This window comes from Lactuca virosa, chromosome 1, assembly GCF_052849685.1.
Source record: "Lactuca virosa cultivar CGN04683 chromosome 1, Lactuca_virosa_CGN04683_v6, whole genome shotgun sequence".
NCBI classification, from domain to species: Eukaryota; Viridiplantae; Streptophyta; class Magnoliopsida; order Asterales; family Asteraceae; genus Lactuca; species Lactuca virosa.
Window position 1 is genome coordinate 140,427,794 of NC_136426.1, and position 13,599 is coordinate 140,441,392.

A 13,599-nucleotide genomic window follows, 5' to 3' on the forward strand; every position below is an offset into this window, starting at 1 on the left:
TTCCCTTTTCTTAATAACTCATGGTCCGGATTAATCCCTTGATTTTTCCACTACATCACCACCTATGAACATGTTTTTCCACCTCTAAGAGATTTGCCCTTCTCCGTCCCCTGAACATGACTGCTTATACAACTACTGTGCTAGAAAAATGGCAGGCGACCACATACCAAGAAAGAGCTATTACACAAAAAGGGGACACTTTGTAAGGTCCAAGACCCCTTTAACCCTCACATTCATCATATATTTATGATCAAACTCTTATATACAAATTTACACTATGCACCACCAAACTTCTATTAGATCATATTTTTAATCTATAATTGCACTTGTGTTTATTCTAATCACACAAAAGATTCGGTAACACTAAAATCACCAACAAATAGTACATGAAAGCAATATAGGAGAGAAATAGTATTAGTGTAGTAAAAAATACATGAACGTATACTATATGATCAAAAGTTATCGAATCATATAATGCCAGCTTAATTTTTCATTTTCTACGATAGCTAGAATGCTTGCAAAACGGTGGATATAAAAAATTATCATAAACACCATGGATACATGTGCGATAACAATCAAAACCATATAATGTCTTCTTAAAGTACTTTTACAATGATACACTATTAAAAAAAATCAAGTTCCACCCACATATATAATACAAATGAGTTATGATATTGTACTCAAATATTTTAGTTCGAATTATATCAATCATACAATATGTTTATCAATAGGTTTATGTGTCATTGTCAACGTATCTTTTTCCCATTGCTTGCGTTATTTTTAGAAAGTTTTTCGAATAAACTGCCATCGAAGATACCTCTCATGCTCTCTTTTGACAGGTATCCTTCATCATCTTTAGCAAGAAAGTATGTAATCCCCCACTCTAACTTACTCGCTATCCTATAGAAGATAAAACATATTAAATTATCATTGGAATTTATGTGTAATGATTGTGTCTGTAGTGATCAAGCACAAACCATCCAAATATGTCAGATGTAACACGATTTCCTTCGGTCATGCTCCATAGTTCTTTAAATGTTAGTTTATCTGGCATTGTTTTTCCGTATTTGCTAAACATGTTCTCAAAGTTAGCTGGAAGATACCTAGAAAATGAATATAATTTCACTGTTAATATTGTGTTGTGTATACAACTTGACAGTTACATGTAATGGTCCCAACTACAAATATAAATGAACAAACGAACACCCACAAACATATAAACAAACGAAATTTCTTGTTCACATTTGTTCACTTAAGAAATTACCTTATTCATGTTCGTTTGTTTATGTGTTTTCTGGTACTAAACTAAAAAAAACATACACGGTCATAACAAACATATATTTTGTTCATGTGTGTTCAGTATTAAACAAACAGACTGAATAAAAGATCATAGATGAACAGACATAAATGAACAAACACAAATGAAAGAACATAAAAAAAACAAACAAAGACAAAAAACAAACTTATATGAACTTAACATAAATGAGCATAAACATCCAAATCAAAACTACATCAAGAAGACGGCGCATCAATGTGTCAATGTATTACTTTCTTTTAGATGTTTGTGATTTAATAATATGGTTTGTTCTTATAGTTTATATATTTTGCTAACAATTAATGGATATATGTCTCTCAGCCAAATGTTCAGCATTTAAGTCCCATTAGGGACAAAAGGTGTAGATTTACAAGTAGAATAGTGGGGTGTTTTGGTAAGATGTTCTTTTATATATATATATATATATATATATATATATATATATATATATATATATATATATATATATATATATGATTTTGTTTACTTAAATCTATGTTAAAAATAAATAAATAAATAACTTGGGCCTCTCTCTCTCTCCCTCTCCCTCTCCCTCTCCCTTTCCCTCTCTCTCTCTCTCTCCCTCTCCCTCTCCCTCTCCCTCTCTCTCTCTCTCTCTCTCTTTTTTTTTTTTTTAAATGCCCACCGACACCACAATCCACCAAACTTCTTTCATTCGCTAAATTAAGAACCTGCAATTTCTTTAAATTGGAGAAATCGATCATTGATAAATCTCTAGTAATCAAATTCCCTTTGATGTCGATAACTTCAAGACTCTTAAACCCCCATATTTCGTTAGGCAACTCACCGGTGATTCTTAAACGGAATTGAAAAAGCCTTAAGTTCCAAGAGCTTCCCAACTACATTTGACATTTTCCCACGAAAATTTTCCTTTTTTTTAGCAGAACAATTCCTTTTAAGGTCAAAATGGTGATTACTCAAACAAGAACTAGAATGAGAAAAATTACCTCTTGGTATCCTCAGCTCAGAAACCTTATCATGTGAGTTTCACGTGACTCCAAACCAAGAATACTAATCAGGGTCTGTAGATTTCCAGCTTGAAAGCATGTTGTGAGGATCGATTCTAGACTTTTGATTTCTACCCATCAGATATGGGTTGTTTTTGCAGGTTTGAAAAGATATCAAAGATTGCAATGATAGTGGTCGCTGCTAGTTGCAGCGGGGGTGGTCCCTAGTGGTTGCAGTGGTGGAGTACGGGAATTAGATGACGACACTGTCGATTTCGCTAACCCCCAAAATAAAAAACCACCAATCAATGAGAATTTGGAGATTAACCTTTAAGATAAAAAACCACAACACAAAAACGAGCTTGAAATTTGGATTTTTCGGTGTATTTTCCGGTGTATCTAAGGCTGAAGATGTTGGTGGCAGCCAGATGATCGATCTATTCTTTTTCCGGCGCTATGGTCTCGTGGATGGTAGAGCTCGACGGAGATGTTTGGGTTGATTTTTCCAACAATGATGTTTGTTGTGTTGCTTGATGGGTTTCCTTTTCTTCCATCTAATATGTGAACATGGTGCTCGACTGGATTGGGGGAGAGGATCGATGGGTGAGAAAAGAAGAGGGGTGGGGCTAGGTTTTGAAGAAGATGATGGTGGTGGATTGTGTTCTGGGTATTAAAAAGAGAGAGAGAGAGAGAGAGAGAGAGAGAGAGAGAGAGAGAGAGAGAAAGACGGAGAGAGAGATGTGGACCCAAGTTATTTATTTTCTTTTTCCTTTTAAAAAAATAGATTTAAATAAAGGAATTGAAAAATATATTAAAAATGATATATAAGTCTTTTTATGGGGGTGGAAGACCATTTTTTAAGAGTTTTGAAACTACAAAGACCATCTATGATTTTTTTAAACTTATGAACTATATATATATATATATATATATATATATATATATATATATATATATATATATATATATATATATATATATATATAGAGAGAGAGAGAGAGAGAGAGAGGGAGAGAGAGACGAATGATCATTTGAGAACTTATAGTTTCCCGAGAACCCGATAACTAAAAGTGGAACGTTATATTGAAATTTTAAATGGCTTGCATTGATGATGGCATAATTGTAATTATCACTTGTTTCAATGATATCTTAGACATTTTCCAAATAAACATAGGGGCATATTGGGAATTAAAAATATATAAACAATCCTTCTCACTTTTTTTCACAAATATATGTTTTGTTTCTCTCTCTTTCTCTCTCATCTTGCATATTCTTCACAGTTGCCTCCTTTCTCCATCGTCTCCATCTGAATCATCTCTCTACACGATCTTTCTTTGCCACTAATTACCACCATAATCATCGACATGCTGATTCACTGTCTAACCGATCCTCCGCCTTATTTTCCCCCTCTGAGATGTTGAAGTTTGAACTCTGATTCGCCTTTCTGAAGTCAGATATGAGTTTACAGATCTGTACTCATCGTTCTCTTCTAGTGTTTGTTGAAGTCGAGGTGTTACATCTCCGATCTGCCGCTTTAATCTTTCGAACGAGCTAGGATTTCGTCGAGTGAAAAATGTCGGGCAAAGGAGTAAAATGTTTGATTATAGGCAATAATGTCGCACTCAACAATGATAAAGACAAGGATAAGAAGAAACCTACCTCTCGATCTTCTTGCACCGATCTCCAGGTGTGTGTTTCTATCTATAATATGTTTGATTTTGAATGTAATGTTATGTTTTATGTGTTTATATCAACTTTTTCTTCATAAACGATCACACCTCCCAGATTTGTTTCACGTTCTCTTGCTGTCATCGACGATCAATTTCAGCTATCTCTGACGATCAAATCGCATCTTCGGTTCATCTCTCGTTCGATGTTTCTCAAATGTTATCATGTGTTTTCGACACATTTTTTTTAATATCTGATCGATTTTTTGATGATTTCAGTCAGTTTTGTTGTTGATTTTTTTATATGCAATCGTTTTGTTGATTTATAAATATGTTTCTTTGATCGATTTAGAATTTGTCTTTTTGATGTTCTAAAACTCAAGGGATTTACTACTTGGTAGCTTGTTTGTTCCAATGGAAAAAAAAAATTAAATTCCAAATGTGTTTATTATTGCATGAACAAATACATACACTTGATTTCAATGGTTACTTTGAGATGATGATAATTGGTACTAATAGTCTGATTCAGTTTTTGTTTATCATTGGTTGAGTATCTATCAAACAATTTATTGTGTTAGTAGCCATATGTAATTCTCTATAAAATGGCAATAGAATCATAATGGTTTTTTAATGTTTTTTTTTAAAATACAAACATAACAAAGAGTGTTAGCTAAAACGATCGTTTTATTTGCATTCAGATTTTGGTCGGTCATTAGTGTTTTTGAGAATCAGATGATCAAATCTTAATAATTTGTTTGCTCTAATAGCTTGTTCTCAGTGTTTAAAGAATGTAGTTGCTTTTGTTGGTCATTATAATGCTATTGATATTTGATTTATTATTAAATTTTCTTCCTTTCTACTATTTTATATGTTTTTTTTCATAATTATTGTTCTTGAATCACATGTAATTCCTCTATAGTAACCTAGAGAGTTGGTGACATTACATTGTTCGATCGATAAAAATCATATGTAATTTACATATGAATCACATGTAAATCACAAGTGAATCACATATGAATTAAATGTGATTCACATGTAACTTATATATAATTACATATGAATCACATGTAGTTCACATGTAAATCACAAGTGAATTACATATAAATTATATGTGATTCGTTTGTAAATGAGAAGTGAAACACATATGAATTACATGTGAAAAGTGATAGATTAAAAAAATAAGGAAATCTTGACACGAAAACATGAACACGCTTTGAAGTTTTGTTGTGTTTTTTGTTTATTATATTTTATTTTGTATCGAATAAAATATTTGTACTATTGTGTTTACAGATTAATAAATTAAAATAAAGTTTTTTATTATTTACTTACGAGTATTATAGTTTAAGAAATATCATATATTGTGACAACCGTCAAAATTGAGTCAAGTCAAAGTCAAACAAAGTCAACAAGTCAAAACCAATCGACTCAATTAACCCTTGTATATTAGGGTTTACACTATGTAATTACTGTACAATGCAATATCTTAATGAGAGAAACATCATTTGGAAAGTTCGTGTGTTGAATTTCCTAAGTAAACATTGAACCAAAACGATAAAACATTATTGCACACTCATCGGGAGTGTGTACGACACTAAAACACGGTTTAACGGGGTTTATGGACCTTGCGTTGCGAAGCCGGACACTCAAAAAGATCACAAACGAAACCTCTCTCAATCTCTTTCACTCAATCTCTCTCTATTAAAATCTCTCCCAAATCTCTCTCGAATCTCTCTCAAAAGTTACTTTAACTTTTTGTAATCATTTGGGTCATCATGACCCTTAACCGGGTCAAAAACCACTTGAAACGGGGTAAAAACGGGTAAAATAACCTTAAGGAACCAAAACCCTCCTATTAGAAGCGAAAACTCTCATGAGAAGCCTCTCAGGACCGAAGCCTCTCATGAGAAGCCTCTCAGGACCGAAGCCTCTCATTAGAAGCCTCTCAGGACCGAAGCCTCTCAGGACCGAAGCCTCTCATGAGAAGCCTCTCAGGACAGAAGCCTCGCATGAGAAGCCTCTCAGACAGCCCATGCGAGAGGTCTCGCAGACGGCCCCTTTTTACCGGTTTTTCGACTACGACTTCGTTTTAACTCCGTTTTTCATTATTTTAACGTGAGATTTTCACCCAAAACTTTATTTTATAAACTAAGGCCCCAAAATATATAAATCTCCAGGGTTTTTATAAAAATATATTAAAAGAATTAGTGCTTGAACTAATTATTGAGGGAATATTTGCTTTTCCATAATTTATGGCAAAAGCAAACCACCACCACCTCACTTTATGATCAGCCACTCTTTCCCACTACTCCTTGTCACCTTAGTGGACCTTTACACCCAATCTCCAGCTCTTCCCACGTTCTAAGAGCTGGAGGATTGATCCTCTCTCCTCATTCTCCATAAAGTCCTTTCATTCTACACTTAGCAACCAAGAACACTCTCCAAAATTCTCTCATCTTTTCTCACAACTTCAAGAACTTCAAGGCTTTCTCCAGGGATTTCTTTCTTCAATTAGTAAGTATCTTCCTCATTCACATAATTATTAAACTCCATTCTACTCAAATCATTGATATCTTACACAAATTCCATCTTATTCGGTGTTAGATTCTCGAATCATCAAGACATCTTCTTATTGTTCTTGGGTTGAACACTTCCTCTATCTCACTTTCATCTACTGAAATCACATAAGGTGAGTTCATACCCCTACATTTACATGTTTTTCTTAAGTTTTAAGGGGGGAATACAAGTAAAATCATCAAGAACACAATTAAACTTTTTCTATCAGATTACATCAGAAAAGATGAACTTCGATCACGGACTGTTTTGGTCAACTTAAATATTTTATTTTTCAAAACTGTTACAGGTGCAAGTAGTTCAAACTCTTAGCTTTAAAATGGCTACTTGCACATCTCCATATGATTTTTCTACAATTTATGGTGATTTTTACAAAACTGCCTATCATTTCAAAGGCAAACCCGGACCAGTCTGTGATTATGAACATTTTCACCTCTGTTAGAGATCACTAAAAATCATGATAAAATTTACGAACAAACTAGACTCATATTCCAAACTCTCAGAATTTGCGGATTTGGATTTAGAGCTTTGATGATTTTTCTATAAATTTTCTAAGAACAGTAACAGAAACTGTATACAACAAAAAGTTGCTGTCAATTTCATTTCACCTTGTAACATGTTGAGCAAGGTGTATATCTTTATGTGATTATATGTTATTGCAATATATGACATTTTATCTTAATATTTAGACACACATCAGTTTACAAATGGATTTGGACATATACAATATAAAGAATAACAAGTGATTATAATCAAAGTACAACCGATACATTCAAACATTTAATAAACTATTTTGAATATAGTTTGCATACATTACTACGTACTACCCTTGGTTGATAAACTATAATAGGTATAGTTTATGATACATTACATAACACATACATTTAAAAATGGTACATTTATACAAAGGATATTTTCATTAAGCAAGGTACGGCCATACGGTACCAAGTTTTCATAACACGTAATTCCGTTAATGACTTTATGAAACATTACATAACACATACATTTAAAAAGGGTACATTTATACAAAGGATATTTTCATTAAGCAAGGTACGGCCATACGGTACCAAGTTTTCATTACACTACACGTAAATTCGTTAATGACTTCTGTGAGACATTCGATTCAATTTACAAATAAGTCCTGTATTATAACCAGAGTCTCCTCGAGGGAGAGCGTGATACTTGTGTATAGATCTATATTGGGTTTGACAAACCCACACCTAAACTGCATGCAACAGTTAGACCGATAGGTCTGGGGTGACAAATGTCATAACATTTCTGACGCTTGAAGAACGTCGTTTTAGGCAACCTTGGTCATAGCATGGTTATAATAACTCACATGTGGTATTAACAAACATAGAATTTACGGGGATTTCACTAAAATCAAACGAGTTTATGTCGATTTAAACTTGCATTGTTTTACTATAAGGAACGAACACTACTTGTACATTTCGGTCTTTGGGTTTTAAGACTACATTTACACATTAAGGAAAATATTGGATTTTCTGGAACGAACACTACTTTTATAAGAAAAGGTTTTAATAAACTCACATAAAGTATTAATGAATATTGGAATTTACGGGAACTTCATTAAAATTAAACGAGTTTATGTCGATTTAAACTTACATTATTTATTATAAGTAAGAAAAGTTACTTATACATTTCGGTCTTTGGATTTAAGACTACATATACATTTTAAGGAAAATATTGGATTTTTCTAAAACAAATACTACTTTTACAAATGAAAGGCTTTTAATAATACCAAACAAAAGCTTATGAACTCACCAACCTTTGTGTTGACACTTTTTCAAACAACTTGTATTCTCAGGAAATCATTAAACAGGTAACCAAGTGCTTTTGAGGATGGGACGCTAAGGCGTCTACTATTTCATATTTTGTCAACATATTGTAATTGATTCGTAAACATGTAATTCATACAATGATGTAACTTTTTCAATTATATATATGTTGGTTGTGTTTGCTTGAATTACTATTACAATTGTTGTTATGATACTATACATGAAGTCCTCCACCCCCGGACGTTTCCGCCATCCTTGGTTTGGGGGTGTGACAGATTGGTATCAGAGCACAGTTTATAGTGAATTAAGTATATCAAACCACATAAGATATACAAACTATAAACACAATTGGGACTAATAGTCTGTGATTTGTGCATTTTTCAAATAAATGTACTTTTAGAAAATGAATGGTTTCTTATTAAAAGTATAAATACATGCATACATGCTCACATAGTGTCATAACTAGAAGAACATAAAGTAAAAGAAGAGGAGTTGTACATTATGGGTATGTCTTGGTATATGTAAATCAAGTCTGGGAAGGATATAGCCTGATCAACTATATCTGTCCGAGGAGTGACTTGCATATACTGGGGGACAGTCATAATGGGCAACAAATCTAACAACCTAACTACACCCTACAGGGAATACTTTAAGAATCGAATCTAAACACCTAAAAATACTATAGGAGTATTTGGTGATACTATAACCAGCTTATGCGAAAACTAAAGACCTCTATTAGTAGGCATATGATAACTGAGTGCATACGCCAAGGTTATACATAATTAAAGATATTATAGACTCAGAATCTATGACTATTGCTCTACTTCCTGTTCCTTGTTTGGTTGTGGACTTAGAGTAGAGTCATTTATTCGAAAGTCTATTCTATCTCAAAATTATGTATAACTGATATGCACTACGTGACTATAGACATAATTAATAAGGATCACCCCTATAAGTAATTATAGGATTAGGCGTCTATTAATTATCTCTTCTACCCCTATTCTCGCACGAGCAACATGATGTGTAAATTTTAACGCCCGTACAAAACCTACTTCTACCCACTACCATAACTCCGTCTCCAAGACGTTAACAGAAACACCAAGAATAGTTCACTAAAGTGCGAAATTATACATGTGTATATAAATGGTAAGGATATTTACTAAAAGGTTTATCAATGAAATAGGCATGTATTTTATTTCATTGAATCTCACTACTTGGTATTACAAACAATTTACAACTGGTAACTCTAAGATTCTTTAGGTGTACCTCGAAGTTATGTGTAATTAAGAAATGATTGACCTAGAAATGGTGAGTCCGCCTTAGGACATGTTCCTTGTTTGGTTGTGGACTTAGGGTAGACTCATTAGGATCAACAGTCTAATAAAATTTTAATTACACATAACTGGGGGCATGTCAAGTGAATCTTAGGAGTGGATCAGACATGGAACAAATCACAAGATTATAATCAAGTTATTCCTACTAAATTCATAAGTCTATTTATATAGACCTCTGGTATAGAGTCATCGGCGTAGTCGTGTCGGCAATCTAGAATATGGCTAAATACATAATACAAACTATAATACCCAAATTATACAAAATTTTCTGCATTAAAAATCAATAGACAAATACATAAAATGAAACTAAAAAGGGTATCAAACTATCAAGAGAAAAACACATACAATGTAGATTAAAATCCACTAATTATAACAAAATGGCTAAGGATTGTTAAGTCCTCTCTTCTTATAAATAGCTTTGAAGCAAGCTTGCCTAAGCTTATTTGTTCTTTCTGTCAATTCCATACCTGGCAATTTCTCCATCATCTTCTTGTGCCCTTCTAACGTCTCTATCTCCTCCTTTAATCCCAACTCCTAAATTTTTTTTTTTAAAGGTAGATACAATATATTTTTCATGTGAGTTCACAAAATTTACAATAAGTTAAGTTTATATAAATATAAATCAGGAGATCGTAGTAAATCATTGATTTGATGTGGCATATGCCTAGGACCTATGTTTAGTTATAAAGAAACTAACGATTAAAATTTTAGAAAATACCAAAACTACTTTGGTTACCAAGTGCATGAGTAATGTATAGAAGGTTATTATCATAATTTACCTTGGCATTTTTAATGAGGGATTGAAGGCTCTTAAGTTTTCTATGAGGCCATCTGTTTATGTTTAGCTCTCTCCATCTTTTCTTCAACACTGTTAAACTTATCCCTAGTTCCTTTGCTGCCATGATTATCGGCATCCCAAAATACTTCTCTATCTCTTCAAACTCCAATGGTCTCAATCTCTTTGCCACCTTCCGGCCACCGTGATCAGTGGTGGCAGCACTAGAACTACATGTAGCCTCACCACCGGATTTACAGTCTTCACTGAAACTAACCAATGGTAAATTACCATCCTCCCAACAATCCCATAAGCTTATATCTTCAAGGGGATCAAAATCGTGAAACTCATTTCTAGAAATGATGTTTTGATCTTTGTTAAGTACTGTGGAAACGTTCTGATCGAGCACTTCATGCAATTTTTCCGACAACTCGTAATCATGATGGTTGAGCATGTCACCACTGCAAAAAAAAAAAAAAAAAAAAAAAAAAAAAAAAAAAAACTCAAGATAATCAAATCCAACACGATGAAAGACTCTTTTTAATCACTACAAATCCAAACCATGTTTTGATCAATGTCGACAAAATCACTTTTCTGTGCGTAAGATGGTGTAATAAGTGACGTTTATATATACCTGAAAAGATCTTGATGATCAAAGTACTGAAACCAATCGAGGTCATCTATGGGGTTTTGATGATCTGCAGGTGGATCCATTTGTGAGGGAGAAGTTAAAAGTCGCGGTAAGAATGTGATGATTTATATAAGTAAAGTGGGAGAAGTAATTAATAGCAAATTGTTGGGAATGCAACAAAACAAGTTAAGCACTTCTGAAAAATTGATAAATGATTTCGGTAACACTCGCGGAATATAAACTAGTGAAAATTACAAATGAAATTGAATATATATAGTCTATGATGTTATGGTTATTGTGTATCTAACAAATGAAGAGAAAATGAATATATATATATATTCTTTGAGCCGTAACCTTCTTTTTCAATTCACACACATATACGTATATGTTGCTGCAAATTATGACTTGTGTGCCTCATGCATTTAATGCATCACATGCCTACTGCATATTCTTGACTTTGAAGCTACGTACCAGTTTCCAATTTCCCCAGTAGCACAGTTTTCATTAGAAAGTACTCCAAATCTTCACACATGAACCAGTTAGAAAGTACTCCAAGTCTTCACACATGAACCAGTTAGAAAGTACTCCAAGTCTTCACACATGAACCAGTTAGAAAGTACTCCAAGTCTTCACACATGCAAATTATGACTTGTGTGTCGCTATAGGTATGTCGTTGGCTCTTGTTAAAAACCTATAGCGACAACAAGTCATCGTAATAGATTAAACATGTGGTGACGACAAGTCGTCGCTATAGGTAACTAATAAAACTTTATTTTTTTTACCCCGAAAATATGATTGACAAAATCTATCCGACGAGACCCTCGTAATACCACTCGACGAAATCGAAGTTAACAAAAATCTCCACTTCGTGGAGGAACCAGTCAAAATCATGGATCGGGAAATCAAACGAACGAAACAAAGTCGTATTCCCATCGTGAAGGTCCGTTGGAACGCTAAACGAGGGCCTGAGTTCACCTGGGAACACGAAGATCAAATGAAACAAAAATACCCACATCTTTTCCCAAACTCTTGATGTCCCAGTCAAATGCAAATTTCGGGACGAAATTCCTTCTAACGGGGGGATGATGTGACAACCGTCAAAATTGAGTCAAGTCAAAGTCAAACAAAGTCAACAAGTCAAAACCAATCGATTCAATTAACCCTTGTATATTAGGGTTTACACTATGTAATTACTGTACAATGCAATATCTTAATGAGAGAAACATCATTTGGAAAGTTCGTGTGTTGAATTTCCTAAGTAAACATTGAACCAAAACGATAAAACATTATTGCACACTCATCGGGAGTGTGTACGACACTAAAACACGGTTTAACGGGGTTTATGGACCTTGCGTTGCGAAGCCGGACACTCAAAAAGATCATTAAACAGGTAACCAAGTGCTTTTGAGGATGGGACGCTAAGGCGTCTACTATTTCATATTTTGTCAACATATTGTAATTGATTCGTAAACATGTAATTCATACAATGATGTAACTTTTTCAATTATATATATGTTGGTTGTGTTTGCTTGAATTACTATTACAATTGTTGTTATGATACTATACATGAAGTCCTCCACCCCCGGACGTTTCCGCCATCCTTGGTTTGGGGGTGTGACATATATGCACTTGAAAAATATGCATATATATGAACCTAAAAGGTTGATTTTTTGGTTAAAAAATTATAGTTTTTTTTTTGTTAAATATTCTAGCTTTTTTAAAAAATTTACTGTTTTTAAAAAATTGTTGTTTTTTTTTTTTAAAAAAAATTCAATTTATTTTTAAAAATTCATGTTTTCAATTTTTTTTTTTAAATCTGCACTTTTTTAAAAAATTGAAAATTATTATTATTTTTTTTAAATCTGAAAATTTGATTTATTATGTTAATTTTTAGGCCTTTATATTAATATTTCCAATAACACAAAAAATTAAACATTAAATGAGATTAGTAAGACGACGATCATGCCCTTAATGAGTTAATTTTGATATAACGTTCCACCTTTAGTTTTTGCGTTTTCGGAATATATATATATATATATATATATATATATATATATATATATATATATATATATATATGGAAAAGTGAATATACCCTTAAGGGTATATAAAATTAGGTACCCAAAGTAATTATCCGACGTCGTTTGAAGTTAACCGTGCTTTACTTTCTTCCTCATACGTTATCACATATCAACTCCTCATACCTTATCGGATATCAACTGAGAAGACAAAATCGATCATGATTAACTCTCTTTCACTCCTACGACGAAGATATGCGTTTGCCGCAACTCATTGGATTATTGTGAGTCCTTCGATTCTTCCTAACAGTTGGATTTTCCCCAAAGCTGGCATACATAGCTTACACGCTACCGACAGAGGTAGAGAACAACTTTCATTTGTCATAAAAAATCAAACGAATTCTTTTTCTCAAGACTCCTGATCGTAAGTCGATTCTTTTTTCAATTTGTTCTCCCAATCTCCCAATTTCTTTTTGATTTAATCTGAAGCTACATATTCAGAAAAGTAGAACTGTAAAGTT

The 13,599-nt window shown here is 33.2% G+C and overlaps 2 protein-coding genes and 1 long non-coding RNA gene across 3 annotated transcripts in view; 1 reads left to right on the forward strand and 2 right to left on the reverse strand.

Moving 5' to 3' along the window:
- Positions 1 to 659: 659 nt before the first annotated feature.
- Positions 660 to 13,599, reverse strand: part of LOC145158986 (peroxygenase-like) — a 29,097-nt gene continuing 16,157 nt past the window's right edge. Inside the window, exons 10-11 of the mRNA XM_079077861.1 lie at positions 978 to 1,103; positions 660 to 900 (exon numbers count right to left, since the gene is read on the reverse strand). Of these exons, the coding sequence (XP_078933987.1) occupies positions 747 to 900; positions 978 to 1,103 (280 nt within the window). The 3' untranslated portion in view covers positions 660 to 746. The remainder of the gene's footprint in view (positions 901 to 977; positions 1,104 to 13,599) is intronic.
- On the forward strand, positions 6,404 to 8,371 carry LOC145158992 (uncharacterized). The gene is made up of 3 exons (XR_013737414.1): positions 6,404 to 6,461; positions 6,552 to 6,636; positions 8,350 to 8,371. It is a non-coding gene; the product is annotated as an uncharacterized LOC145158992 (long non-coding RNA).
- Positions 10,036 to 10,912, reverse strand: LOC145169078 (protein RKD4-like). The gene is made up of 2 exons (XM_079087655.1): positions 10,434 to 10,912; positions 10,036 to 10,188 (listed from the first exon to the last, which is right to left on the reverse strand). Exons 1-2 carry the CDS (start codon positions 10,881 to 10,883, stop codon positions 10,036 to 10,038), a joined length of 603 nt encoding a protein of 200 aa, XP_078943781.1. The 5' UTR covers positions 10,884 to 10,912.